The sequence below is a fragment of the Blennius ocellaris genome, assembly GCF_963422515.1.
Source record: "Blennius ocellaris genome assembly, chromosome: 3".
Classification (NCBI taxonomy): domain Eukaryota; kingdom Metazoa; phylum Chordata; class Actinopteri; order Blenniiformes; family Blenniidae; genus Blennius; species Blennius ocellaris.
Window position 1 is genome coordinate 8,718,381 of NC_137652.1, and position 14,688 is coordinate 8,733,068.

Below are 14,688 nucleotides of genomic sequence, written 5' to 3' on the forward strand. Positions count from 1 at the left end.
TCATTTCAAGTACGCAGAGGACTTTTGGCAAGTCGATTGTTTCTGCCACCAAGTACTCCGCACCAAAACAATGAACTGACACACGACACTCTTCATTCACTTCCACAAATGCAATATAATAAGTGTTAATTTGATAAAACACAAAGAAACAGCTGCTCGGCTTCTTCTGTTGTCTTACAACTGCGTTGGATTTAAACTCTTTCTATCTGGAATGTCCCCCAGGTTATAGTAACAGTTCATAAAAGAAGTAAATGCCATTAAGTGTTTTGAAAACCAGCAGTTTGTTGGCCAATGTTTGCATGTTCTCCCTGTGTGTGTGTGTGTGTGTGTGTGTGTGTGTTTTTCTGTCCCTCTGGAAACGCTGGTTTCTTTCCAACAGTTCAGAAACATATGTTTAAGGCTCATCTGTGACTCTAAATTGCCCAGAGGTGTGAATGTGAGTTTGTGTGATTGTCTGTGTTTACCCTGTGATTCACTGCCGATTTGTCCTCATCTTCATCTTCATCTTCATCCACAGTCAGCTGGAACTGGAGATAAATGCATTAGTGGATAAAGAACAGAGGTTTTACAGACCAGTGGACTTCCTCCTGACGTTACATAATTTTTTTTTCTTCTGTCAAGTGGAAAACGACTGGACTTGTTTAAACAGTGCATCAAGAATCACTAAACACTGGTCTTAACAGAACGGGACACCATTTTAAAAATATTTCCAGTAGCCTAAAGTACCTAAAAACCTGTTGGTGCAGTTAAAAATGCCGATTTGGCCATGAAGATAGTCTGTTTCAACATGTTTCCCAAGTGCGAGACAAAATCCTCACACACGCTGATTCCATGTGAAATAAAGTGAGCAGATGAAACAATTTTGACATTAAATCCTCGGTAAGTCTCACAGTATTCCCAGCTGCTTTATCATGATGCTATTTCACACTTACAGCGAGAACACCCTGGTGCAATTGTAGAAACTTCCTGTAAGGGTTTTTTTTTTCTAATGTCATTTGAGATTAAATACAACTTCCTGCGGCAACCATTTAGATTTAGTTTGCCTATAAGATACATTAAAAAAAAAACCTTTTAGAGGATTTTTTTTTTCTTTCCCAAATTCAATTTAACAAATTTAATAATTCCATCTGATCACCTCTGGCTGTCGTGGGAATCCTTCCTCTGCCAACAATATTTATTAGTAACTTAAACAAAAGCCAAAATGTGGCTTCAACAGCAGACGTGAAAACAATAGTCAGGTTCAAATTACAAATACTCACATTATTGTATTCAGGTCGTCTTTTGTGCTTTTAATTTTATTAGCATCTTTTAGGAAGCCTATATTTGAGTATATTCCATGCACTGTAATCTCGTTTTCTACAGCCGCGATTTGTATTACTATCAAAACACTTTTTGCGTATCTACTATGTATTTATCCGAACAGAAAAAGTTCCTGTTTGAATCCGGCCTATGTAATTATAGTGTAACTGATGTGTAATTATGTCATCATAGAGTAATTTGATTGTATTGTTTGAGAAACGTGCTTTGACATTTTTATTTATACAGGTAACCAAGACTACTGCATAAAAGTAACAGTTATATGTTTATAGAGTACTTTAACAGCACCTTTCGTCGTTTTGGTTATTAGATACACATCAGAAAGTAATGTCTGTGTAAACGCATTGATTTTAGCAGTAACAAGTTAGTATTCAACCACATGTGATTGTGATAAAGCCAGAGAGCTTGTTTGCTTACCTTTAAACAGCTCGTCCAACTTTGTGCTTCTTCTCATGTTTTGTTGCAGCTTCTCGTCATTTTCACAAAGTACCCGTTTATTTAAAAGAAAAAAGGCAATATGCTAATTGTAGAGCATCTTCCTCCTCCTATTGTGTGCGGCAATAATGCCACAGTGGTACAAGAAAAAAATAATTAACTATCAGTAACTTTGCACCGGAGAAGCAAGGAGGATAGAAAAACACAAAATGTTAACATTTTATTTACAAAGTTTTTTTTGTCATACAGAAAGTAAAAATGTAGCTACAACCTTGATTTATGCAACAGGCGGCCACACTAAAAACCATGGCTCGCTGGTTGCACAGCTGCTATAGCAATAATTTTATTGGGGGGGGGGGGGGGGAGATAAGGAACAGGGGGAAAAAAAGACAAAAAAAAAGAGAAGAGAAATGATAAACCCAACAACAACAAAAAAATTCATCCAACAAAATATTCAAAGCACAGACCCAAAACTAGATACCAGTCCCAAAGTCCTCACACGGGAATACATGAAGAGGGATCAACAGTGAAATTGTGGAATGCTGAGTGGTGGGCTGCCTGAGAACCTGGGGGGCCGTGGGGGTGAGGTGGAGGGTGTTTGGTGGCTCTCAGTTCCATCTGTCGGGGCGGTGGGTTTAAAAAAAATTAAGAAGGATATGAAGGGGGGGGGGGGGGGGGGCAGCTCCACTCGGCCCACCCATCGGTACAGTCTTGCCCCGTAAAAAGAGCTCAGAGCTGGGGAGGGTAGACGTGGATTACAAAGACGGTGTGAGTCGTAGGAGGGCGGACGTTCCGGTTTGTGGGGGAAGGGGGGAACTCGGTGGGCTCTCGTTTCCAGGTTCGCTCTTAATCGTCGTCGTCGTCATCGTCATCGTCGTCGTCGTCGTCCTCATCCTCTGGTTCTCGCTTTCTCTTCTCGCCTGTGCCCGTTTCTGCTTCTGGAGGGGAGGGAGGGGGGGTCATATATTTATGATATGCTCCGAATAATCATCATCAGATATGCAGTGTGTTTTGGAAAATGCTTGTTTGTGCCTTTATCATCTGAGTTGATTTAAATTCAATAACTCGCAGGATCACATCATGTTGTGACGGATCAATCTCAGAGAACGATAGGACCTCGTTGGACTTTGGGAACTTTCCGTGTGCCCAATTATTTTATTGTTTATTGTATCTAACACGCGAGAATTAAAGGTAAAGACTTTTTTTTTTAATGCGTTAAAACTACTTCCCATATTTAGTTTCATTTTTACAAAGAAACCAATAAAAGCATATCCTTGAAACACCATAATTCAATGTTTAGTAATCTCAACCAAGAAAACAAAGAATCTAAAGAAAATCATTGATTAAAAGAAAACAATTAATATTGGCACTGGAAGAAAAAAAACCTACAAAGATGCATTTAAAAATTGAGAAGCTAAAGCGACTATCATGAATGCAGAAGGAAAAAAAGAAGTCTGTTTGACTTTTTGAAAGAAGTCACTAATGAAATGTGTGTGATTGTGCTCAAACTTTGATTTGTGTGATTCGGAAGGCAAGAGTTTCATTTTAAAGTTGTTTTTATTGCTTTTTTGCATTCATCTATTTAAAAAAAAACTGTTATATGTGCAGTTTTCTGTCAAATTAAATAAAAAAAGCAAATGCATTTTCAAAAAATTTTAATATAAAAAAATTTCTGTTTTCAGTTGAGTCGTCATCAAAGACCCACAGTAGTGCTTTACGTTTTGAATTCCTGTTTTTTAACGCTTAAGAGACAACCCCGGGCAGATTTTCCCCCCCCTGCTATCTCGTCTCTTTATCCCTTTTTGAACTAAACAGCTTCTCAGACCTAGTTTTTCAAGTTTCCAGCAAACTATTGCCCCTGAACCTCTAATGTGAAGAGGAAACAAGTCAAAGCTGCTGTTCTGTTAAACGTCACTTTAAATAACAACATAATATGGTATGTTCAAATTAAACATTGTGGAACGGTGGTAAAACTCTTTCAGTGTTTAGATTACATTAAATATACATTTACATTCATCTATGAGATTCTGGATTCTTGTTTTGTTTTTTTTCCAGGATCACAGATTCAATATTGATGTCAAAGTTTCCACTTGGGACTCAAAATCTAGAACACCCCCCTGAACGGTCGGCTGGTCTCAGTACTTTGAACCTGCCCATTGTTTGTATAAATGACATCGGGGTGGTATTGTGTAATATGGTGTCTCTTTTTTTTTTCAACCTCAAAGGCCGCAACAAAGGCAAAAATGGGTATTAAACACATAAGCAGGTGACCTGCATAATCAGCTCACACACACGCATGCACACACACACTTCTATCTACCTCATTATCGAATCACACAACTCTGTGTTGTTTTCTTCGTCAAGTAAGAAGTATAAATTCCCCAAGCAAGAGAATCGGCATTTAACCAATAATCGACAGTATAAATTCTTGAAAACTTCAAGCAGCACACCGGGGATGACTGAAGATCGTCCCACAGTGGGTTCAAACTTTGTACTTAAGACTTTGAAAAAAATCGCCTTGTTATTTCCATTAAATGTCTGAAAAGTTCACATCATTGTCTTTTTTGTTTCAGTAAAAAAACAAACAAACAACAATAACACTTCACCGTATTCTCGAGCTGACAAAAAGTTCATCTCGCCCCTAAAGGGAATCTCGGCCTTGTGGCGAGAAGAGGCTGCGAGCATGTGACTGACTGGCTTCGTCGAAATAACTGTTTGAGGTGCCTTCTGTCGAAGCGCGTGGTAAAAACACTTCAGGTATTTCAAAAAGGAGTATAAGGACATTACGTACCATCTTCATCTTCGTCCTCATCGTCATCCTCTTCGTCTACTTCTCCGTCTACTTCTCCGTCCTGACCAAAGTCTTCCTCCTTCGAAAACATGTTGGACGTTACAGAAAAGAAACACAAAACAGAACTAGTTTAACTCCAATGAGCAGGTTTTCACTCTTCGCTTACCTCGTCTTCACCACTGACTTCCTCGTCATCCTCTTCTCCTTCTACCTCTTCTTCGTCTTCCTCCTCATCCTCCTCTTCATCAAAGTCCTCCTCCTCCTCTCCCTCCTCATCCTCCTCCTCCTCCCCTTCTGCAATGCAAAACAATCAGTCAAGGACAAAGTGGAGGAATGCACAGTCGACAGTTTCACATTTTCACCTTCTAAATCGCGATCAATGGCTTCAGTTTGAGGTAAAGCTTCCTAACAATCGACCATCTTCGATATATCGTTCATTCTGACGTGAAGACACATGCCAGTAATAAACAGGTCAATTGTTTTAAGCAAGAACTCTGCACCGTGGCAAGTTCAAATTTAGTGCACAACTTAACAAAATCCCTAATTTCACGTAATAATCCACCGATGAAAGCCTAACCACGAATTTCCCCAAAGCCATCCCCGAAGGGTGTGAGAACAAAACACGTTCAAATGTGCCGACACTGTGGACGGTAAGAATAAAATGTCATTCGACAGCGAATGTGCTCACGTGAACCCGAACCGCCTGCAGCGGTAATCGCTGCCGCTCCGTACCTTCGTCTTCGTCGTCGTCTGGGCCGTCTCCGTCCACCTCACCGTCGGAGTCGGAGGCTTCCCTGTCCTCCATGTCGTAGCCGTCCAGGTAGGTGAGCTTGGGCAGCAGCTTGAACACGCTCTCTCTGTAGTCGTTGAGGTTTGTCACTTCACAGTTGAACAGGTCCAAACTCTTCAGGTTGTCCAGTTTTTTCTGTTCATGGAAACAGTGGAACTCTGAGGTCACAACCTTCTCCTGTCTTAATAACACTGTCAGTGTGCATCCAGTGACGGCTTTATAGTAATTATGCTTAATCTGACCGCACTACCTTCACTGACCGAGTAAAGTCAATACAGACACTGTTGACAATTAAAGCTATGTGGCTCACATGATGTCACATCCACGTGGACCAACACACCCTTGTTGCTGGTTATTTTTACAGGTCTAAAATTTTTTACGGACCACAATTTTCTTGCACTATAATCTAAAAAGAACTATGCAAGCCAATTGTTTTTGACAAAATAATGACCTTAGAATCCCATGAATGTGAATGAGTATCACACAATTTAATTACATCAATGCCACAATGCATACCGTTTCCTTTTTATGTTAAACTACTGGAAACGCACCGTCTGTAGCCACTGAAACAAAAACGGTGATTTTGAAGGCGTGAAGTCATTGTGTGCGTGCAGCTTTGCACGTTTTAGAGCAATATGCACAAAGGGACACATACCAATGGTTCCAATGTGCTGATGTCTTTCAATTTGTTGCCACTCAGATTTAGATGTGTGAGGTTGGGAAGTTTTTCTGCTAAAACATCAAGGCCGCCACTGATTCTGTTGTCGCTCAACTCCAGCTGAAAAACAAACGGACACAGAAATTTTTATATTCCATTTGTGTCACCGTGCAATAAAAGACAATGTAAATGTGAAACGCCACTCGTACCTTTTTCAGTTTTCCTAGTTTAGGCAGATTGGAGACTGTGATTAAGCTGACGTTTATCAAACTGAGGAATTCCAGATTGACGAACTCAGCTGTGAGGCCGTCCATCTTTCCTTCTGGCGATCGACAATTGTCAAGGACGAGTTCTCGTACCTGAAATGTACAACAGCATATTACATGATGTAAAACAGAAGAAAGATGACTAGTTTATCCAGGTGTAAATATGTAATAAATTTATCTCTTGTATTATTGTAGCACTTGTATTAATTTTCATGGGTCAAGTCAAACGGAAAAACTCATGTAATACGGTAAAATTAATTATCAAAATGAAATTACCATTAATACTTGGTAGAACTGTTATCATTTGAAAAAGATGTGAAAACATTTATTGCATTTATTTAACCATTACAGCACAGTTCCAACCTAGTAGACACTATATCTATTCTTTTGTATGTTATGATTTTATTGTTTATTTATTACCTGGCAAATACTGTTCCCTATTGGTTACATTTCTAATTATCTGGGTAGGGTGTGTTCTTTGTCTTTTTGCCATATGGAACTGTAGTGATGAGTGAATTGTGTTATCTTATCGCTACATTTGACAGAATAATAGTAGTTACAAGTTTTAACAGTATCTTAAATAGTACTTTTGTAAAGTCACAATGTGAAACCAGACCTCAGAACTATGTCAGTGGGTCATTGCCTCAGTGTTATTATGAGTTAATTGACAATATCAACTATTTAAAAAAATGTGCCATGTAATATTGTAACTACATACTATTGGTATAATTAAATGTACTTGAAAATAAAGGAAAACATATGTTACACAAAATAAATTGCGCGCCATATTTGTGTATATATTGTGTAATTATGAACAAAATAACTGCCTGTAAACATATCGATCAAACGTGTTTGATGTGAACCCACTTCTTTGTGCTTAAGTGATTAAATGCATTTTGTAGATGGATCTTAGAAAAACAACTGAAGGCGGAGTTACTCGGACTCAGTTAAAGTGAACACTGGTTGCGCAATTCATTGTCGGATTAAAAAAAAAAAAAAGTTGTTGTGAAGCATCAAATATCACAGTTTTCTTTATTTAAAAAAAAAACGGACCCTTGTCCCGGTGTCAAAACACTCAGCATGTTGCTCCATTCATCCGGCTGCTCTATTGATTTGTTATGAGACGAGGACGAGCCGCGCCGCTTCCCCCGTGGCCCGCTGATGCAGTCACTAATGACAAATGCAATGATTTTGTGTGCTAGCTGGCTACAGGCTAGCCATTGCCCCTTTTAAACACTGCTCGTGCGGCAGAGCTGCAGCCGCACGAGCAGCTCGAGCTCCCGTGTCCGCCCGCCATTAGCCAACAGCTGCGAGGAGTGCGAATACACCCTTTAGTAAAGACTCTTCTTTTCTTTTTTTTCTCTTTCTCTCCTTAAACCAGTTCTCAGGCCAAGTGGAATATTCCTCGTCGTCGAGCAATATTACCAGTTTGTTAACCTCGCTTTCAGGTCGAAGGACATGTATTGAGAACGGAAATTCAGTAAGAGGAAAAAAAAACAAAAAACAAAGATGGAGACAGTTCCTTTCTCCCCGGGCTTCAAAGACGACAGAATGACAACATGGCGATTCCTGAGATACAGTAAAGCCGTCCTCTGAACGCTTCAATGGCGGAAAAGTGCTGCTTTTACTGCGAGCGACTGTCGCCGCGCACACATTCATCCAAAGTGTTTTTATTCGATGTTAAATATGTTTTATTTGGTGCATGAGTGGGGGGTGGGGGGTGGTGGTGGGGAGGGAAAACGCCGACCGTGGAGTTTTTGGCTGCCCACGCAGCAAGCGCGGCGCGCCGGCTGCTCCGCGTCACCCAAGCCGCCCGGCTCGGTTGGACGGTGGTTGGCGGGCCAACCTGGAGTTTTTTGTCCGAAAATGCAAGAGTTTAGCTTTGAATGTAAACGCTGGTGTTTTGACGGGTTTGAGTTTTGCAGTCCGGCACACGCAGCAGTCTATGGCCGGAGTAATATGGCGGGAAGGAAACGCGGAGTTGCGAGCCGGCTGGGGGCTGAATGGTGACTGAGCTCCACTGGGCTCAACACGCATGCAATATTTACAACATGCAACTATATCGAACTGAAAGCTGGCCGCTGTGCGAGGCATTTGAGGGGAATTAAGTGCTATATACCACCCCCCCTCGCCCCCCCTTTAAAAAAAAAAATCCGAACAAATTGGCTTTAAAAAGCAGCTTTTTACAGTCAAACGAGCTTGTTTTATTTTCTTCTCGGCTCAGACTATCAAGGACTTTAAACGGGAAAGTGCTGGAGCCACCGATCATTGTGAACCGACTGTTTTATTTGATTTTTTTTTTTGTTGTCGCTGCTGAATCTGCCCATTCAATGCTAACATTGCTGTGCAGAAATGTGAGGACGCTGAGGCTTGCGTGGTCGGCGATGCCCGGTTTCTCCCTTCGGAAGGAGTTGCACAGCTCACCCGTTAATAACGATTTAATACCCAAAAAGAAAACTCGCCTCGTGTTTTTTTTCTTTTTTCTCTCTCTCGTGAGTTATGCTAGCAAAGGCAAACATGGCTTCCAAGGTCTGTATAAAACACACTGCTCTGCCAGAGACGAGGCGCAGGAAGCAGTTCTTCCCCTCACATATTGGCGTTTAAAAAAAAAAAAGAAGAAGTTTACTAATTGTGCTTCAAGCGGGGTGAGAGTCGACCTGCAACCGGGGGACCGGGGAGGCTTCGAAACGGTTAAAGCACCGCAATAATGCCAGCGAGCCGGAGAGAGAGAGAGAGAGAGAGAGAGGAGAGGGGGGGGAGAGAGAGATTCGCCGTTTCAAAGTAACGATTGAATATAGCTTTTCTCGTTGCCCCCCTATACGCCCAATCCAGACCAGAATAACGGGATGAAAGCTTGTTTGTGCGAGTGTTTCTTCTCTCCGCCCTGGTGTATAGGAGAAACAAGCTCGCAGCCCATGTGGTCACCATTACGTTCGCCACACAGGTCACTCGCAAAGCAGAAAAAGTAGCAGGCTAGCTAGCAGGGCTAGCCACAAAACTAAGGGTTGGTTTTCTTTTAGGAGAGAGAGAGAGAGAGAGAAAAAAAAAAAGCACGACTCACATCAGACGGTGTCCTGTTTCTTAGCTCCAAGTGGATCCTCTTCTTCATGTTCATCGCGCCCTTGCGAAAGTGAAACTTTTCTCTCTGGGGTTTTGCTGCGAGCTTCAATCCAAAGGCAGAGATGCCCTGATGGAGGGAGAATATAGGACTGTATAATGAACTGAGCCAAACGCTAAGTTAGTCGGAGAGAGGGGAAACCATGGAGGGAAACGGGACTGAAACAAAATATATGCTCAACAGCGCCGCCTGCGTCCAGAAACGCCCATTGCCTCTGGTTAGAAAAAAGAAAAAAGAAAAAAAAAGGCATTGCAGTCACAAAACATGACGCTGCTCCGAAACAGTGCTGTGGTGCAATTTATTTCTCAAAGGGAAATTACTCCACTGTGTTTCGCGAACACGAGGTGTTATTTTATTATCTCCCCTCTCCATCCGGAGCACAAATGCCCCACAACATCGGCGGTTTACTCAGAAATAACACCCGACCAGTCAGACGTCCATAAAGTAGGTCATATGGTGAAGTTTGTTTATGCCAAACTGAATAAAGTTTAACAGAGTCAGTCTGCACTCCGATATATTCACTGTCAGACCACTGCCTCATATTTATTCCGTGACTCGTTCTGGACGACATGTGGCTGTTTGGAAGTATTAAACCTGTTGCCAACTGAACAAATGACTTGCAAATGTGTCACCCTTGTATAATATTTAACAAATAAAGCTTATGCACAGATTATGTCGTTGTCCTGCGTCGTGAATGTTTTCCCCTCCACCATGGCCACATGAGAAGCAAGGAGTGTATTTGGTTTTCAGTAAAGAGATCATTGTATATGGATATGGAGGCGAGAGCACCCCCCTCTCCAACCCCACCCCTTTACTTCCTGAGACACTGGAGCCCTGAAATACAAGGCTGGCCCTCCAGTTTCCCCTCAAACCAACAACATTGGGGAAAGTCACATTTCCTTTTGGGTGTTTTAAAATCGTTGGCTGGTCATAAGGTCTACAATACAGATTCCATCCATAATCCTGTATCTTACCTATATACACTGCAAAAAAATAAAAAATACTACTGATTGGCCTCTAACAGGGTATAGATGCATTGCATTATGCTGTATACACATGTAAACAGTTTTACAGTAAGACTGGTGCCTGGTAGTTAAGAAGGTATACCAGAAGGTGGCGTTGTAATGTCTTAGCGGACATCTTTGGCAGGGTAATGTGTGAATGACAGTCTTTTCTTTTCTCTACTTGGCTGAGAGAGTGGTTCTGATAGTGATCAGTCATTTGGAAAGACATGCATACTTGGAAAGAGTCCATCCTGGAGCGTGTTGGACTTTCATCAGCTCCAGAGTTAATGCTGTGTGCAGTCAGACCAGCTGGATGTAAACATTGATCAGTGATGCTCAAAGGTATACTAATAATCCGAAGTAATTTTAGTATGATTTTTCTGTGTGTGTGTGTGTGCGTGTGCGTGTGTGTGTGTGTGTGTGTGTGTGTGTGTGGGGGGGGGGGGTAAACTAAATGAAGAAGGTAGAAAGCAGACTATATTATTTCTCTGTATTTAGTCCATCTATTCATAGTTAACCTTATCTTCACATACCCAACGCAGTGGGCTGCCACAGTGCAGTGTCTGGGGATCTCAAGGACCCTTGTCAGGGTGTCATAGCCAGAGTGGTAACCTATCAGCAGTGGGGTTGAAACCTACACATCTCTGATCCTGAGCCCGCCGCTCCAAAACGACCCTGCCCTAAGTGAACCATCCTAAAGTGTCCCTTTACTGCATATGGAGCAACTTCATTGCATACCTAAATGATTTCAGGATTGTGAGACCCTGAATTCTACATAGACGAAACAAAATTCAGTCGAGGGATCCTCAACATTTCCCCTGCTGTGCAGGAGGCAATTGGCAGTTGAGTGGTATTTACTCTGCTGGAGAGCTTTTTTCTTCGAGTGGCTCAAACACACACACACGCACACATACACGCACACACACACACACACACACACACACACACACACACACACACACACACACACACACACACACACACACACACACACACACACACACACACACACACACACACACACACACACACACACATCAGGGCTCAATGTGTTGTGAGAAGATTGAGAACACACCCCGACTGAGCAGCTCGCCATCTGAGAGATAAGATGGGTATGCCCCTATTAGTGTTGAGAACAGGATTATTTAGGTTAGTTTGGTTGAGCAGCACAGTTAACCATGAAACATGACACAAAAACATATATTACTTATACTACAGAAACATCCATGTGTAAGCCAATGGTCTATCACTGATACTAATGAAACGTGTAATTAAGCAGCATGGACTTGGACTCTCTCTCCCCCTCCTCTCTCTCTCTCTCTCTCTCTCTCTCTCTCTCTCTCTCTCTCTTCTGTCTGTCTCTCTCGCACTCTCTCTCTCTCTATGTGCCAACTCCTCCAGCTTTACAAATATGATAAGGCCCAAACTGCAAGAACTCACCCAGCACTATGGTAATGGTTAACCAGATAATTCGTTTAGGGGTGGGAGTAGAAAACAGTCAGAAGTTACTTTGTGTTGTTTTCTGTGCTTGCCCGCCTTAAACAAGTTGAAATCATTCATAGCAGGACTCAGCATGGAGGAGACGTTGCAACAAGACTCTGAGTATAAAACTCCAAATGAGGATCAAGGTAACGCTTATACATTCTTACTCTACAACACAAAAAGGTTTCATTACATGTGATTGTACTCAGTCTTGTTCAGCTCAAACATGTATTTTACGAACCTGGCATGAAGCTTTCCCAGTGGAGGGGGGGGGGGAAATCTGTATGAAGCAAGTCTTTATGTGCCATGAGTCACTCACATCATCCACTCATGCATGACAAATGTTACTCTGTGTTACTCTGATTTCATGCTGCACCGTGCAAACATATGGCTTCTGTTTTGAAGGAGGGCTCCGTCGCAGATTGCGGGACAGAGAGCTTCTGAGGAAGAGAAAAGCCGAGGCAGAGGAGAAGGAAACTAACCAGTGGGTTTTGGGGTAAATCTGTCAAAAACTCTGTCGATGTTGTGCAGTGACCTATATTTTCACTTGTGTCCGTGAAGCAATGATAACAAGTGCACGTTTAAATACTTTTATCAGCACATTCACACAGTAAGTAATATTTCTGTGACGGAAAGGAGGGTGGATATAAACATTTTGCCCTCACCTGTAGGCTTTGCAGGCTGCATCACATAATCTGTACTTTACATTGCCCTCTGAAAATACTATCAATGTTCCGAAGGCTTATCACTCTATTGGTTTATATTCAATGTGGAGCAAGAGGAAGCCAAAGGTTGAGTTGTTCTTTTTTTTTTCTTTTTCTATTGACGCCACGGATCCAGGTCAAGGACTTTGTACCTTGGCTTAACGGAAGTGTCACAAAAAAATTGGTATCAGTGCCCACAGTTTGATTCCAATAATTTTCTATCAGGATGGAGAGCCAAAGGAAAAGACCAAGAGCTGCAGACAAGAGCAGCTCGAAAAGGAGAGGGAGGCCCAGGAAGAGTGAAGCCACACCGCTGATGGCCGTTCAGGAAGAGCCAGCGGTGACTCAGGAGGCTCCTGCAGTGACGGTGGCGCCTGAACCCGCTGAGGTCATCCTGGATCAAATACCAAATACCTCTCTGACCTCCTTTACTGCCACGAAAGAGGAGTCAACACCAGTTTTTGGATCTGCCCAAAGCTTAATCTTTGGTCCGTTCCAAAGTCCTGTCTGTGCTCCTTCTCTGACCTCTTCAGTGAACCAGGCTCTAGATACGGCTCCAGTGCAAGACTCTGCTCCAAATCCAACTCCAGGAGCTGTTTCAGTCCCAGCTCTGTCGCAGGAGTCTGTCAAAGCTGCAGCTCCTCTGCAGGTGGAGGCCTTCTACACCGGGTCACAGGGGAAGGAAGCCCCCAACCAGATCCTGATTGAGGATTTGGGTCCAGATGAAGAGGAAGACATCGTTCCATCGCAAGATGATACAGCGGATGAAGGTATGAATGTTGGCTGCCTGATGTCTCTTGATTAATTTGTTTTCTTCCTCTAAATTCACTTCTACCAAACTCTCTTTGTTTCTTTTGTAGATTTGAGTGAAACACTGTCAATCAACCAACCCGAACAAACTAAAGTGTACTCAGTTCCAATATTGTCCTCTCCGCCTGTGCCACAGGAATATGTTCCTGGAAATCAATTGTAATTTTTTGAAAGACACAGTTCAGATGTTGCTTTAGGTCATGTCATGCTTCTCCTCTGGTCACTGTATGTATCCGAGTAGATTTCCGATCCATATTAAGGCTTTTGGCCGAGGAGAACAAGTTGCCCTGCTTTTTTGAAGAAAATGCATGAATTTAGAAAAGACCTGTATGCTTATTTATTTTGAGTTGTTCAACTTCACTGTGAAGTTCGTGGATTTTTTATTTTCGTACTTTGCATTTAGTAAACAGCACATTTCTATTCCTTTTATTTAACAGTACAGGGTACAAATCACTGGTAATTATGTGTTTATAATTGTAGATTTGTTCTGACTGAATTTTGTAAAAGTTGTTTTTCATCCAATAAAATTCACTGCTTACTGCATTTGACTGTGAACATTCTTATTTTGGCCTGTGTGATCGAGGCAACATGCAAATATTGATTTTCATTTTGCTATCCCAATATTGTACAATTTCACAGACCGTATATGCTGTTCTTGTTTCTCTCTCTCTCTCTCTCTCTCTCTCTCTCTCTCTCTCTCTCTCTCTCTCTCTCTCTCTCTCTCTCTCGCTCAAACTTTACTCTCAATAATGTAAGTCCAAACACACATTTACACAGGTACAAAATCTGTATCTGTGTGTGTATTTTGCTGGTTTCATTTGTCACATCAAAAAACATAGTGTTTTACAGTTTTTCGTTCTTTTTGAAAATGTCAATTTGCTTGTAGTTCTTTATCATAAACTGTATGTAAACAGAGAAGTGCACCAAAACTTCTTTTGATCAACTCATTGGCAAAAAGATGAAAAAATGTAAATAATGGCTCGTGGTCTCTCCAGAAGAGCCGGAGGAAGTTACAGCAGAGAGTTATGTCTGGGCTTCTTTGCTTTTCATACTGCCACCTTGACCCCGTGCGGACTAAAGAAAGAAGTGACATGGATGGATTACATCTCTTTTGGTATCTGTGAATAAGTAATGTTTGTCATGCAAATATTATCCATGTTAATACATTTATATATTGCTCTCTTCAAATAGATTTCAAGTGTGGAGCGTCAGGTAGGGATGCAGTATCAGGACAAATGAGGGGATCATAATGTAATCAAACGCCATTGAATATTTTATTGACTATTTAATATTCAAAGATGCTGAAAAGCATT

At 41.8% G+C, this 14,688-nt stretch overlaps 2 protein-coding genes across 3 annotated transcripts; one reads left to right on the forward strand and one right to left on the reverse strand.

The window, feature by feature from the left end:
* Positions 1 to 1,959: 1,959 nt before the first annotated feature.
* Positions 1,960 to 10,046, reverse strand: anp32b (acidic (leucine-rich) nuclear phosphoprotein 32 family, member B). The gene is made up of 7 exons (XM_080517895.1): positions 9,319 to 10,046; positions 6,201 to 6,350; positions 5,989 to 6,111; positions 5,276 to 5,468; positions 4,710 to 4,837; positions 4,544 to 4,622; positions 1,960 to 2,690 (listed from the first exon to the last, which is right to left on the reverse strand). The coding sequence occupies exons 1-7, from the start codon at positions 9,370 to 9,372 to the stop codon at positions 2,599 to 2,601; spliced, it is 819 nt and encodes a 272-aa protein (XP_080374021.1). The 5' UTR covers positions 9,373 to 10,046; the 3' UTR covers positions 1,960 to 2,598.
* Positions 10,047 to 11,875: 1,829 nt separating this feature from the next.
* On the forward strand, positions 11,876 to 13,918 carry hemgn (hemogen). 2 transcript variants are annotated; one of them, XM_080517907.1, is made up of 4 exons: positions 11,876 to 12,007; positions 12,267 to 12,357; positions 12,791 to 13,335; positions 13,426 to 13,918. In XM_080517907.1, the coding sequence occupies exons 1-4, from the start codon at positions 11,953 to 11,955 to the stop codon at positions 13,536 to 13,538; spliced, it is 804 nt and encodes a 267-aa protein (XP_080374033.1). In that variant the 5' UTR covers positions 11,876 to 11,952; the 3' UTR covers positions 13,539 to 13,918. The 2 variants fall into 2 exon arrangements, with proteins under 2 accessions (XP_080374033.1, XP_080374034.1); XM_080517908.1 differs by having other exon boundaries at positions 12,267 to 12,345.
* The last annotated feature ends 770 nt before the right edge of the window (positions 13,919 to 14,688 follow it).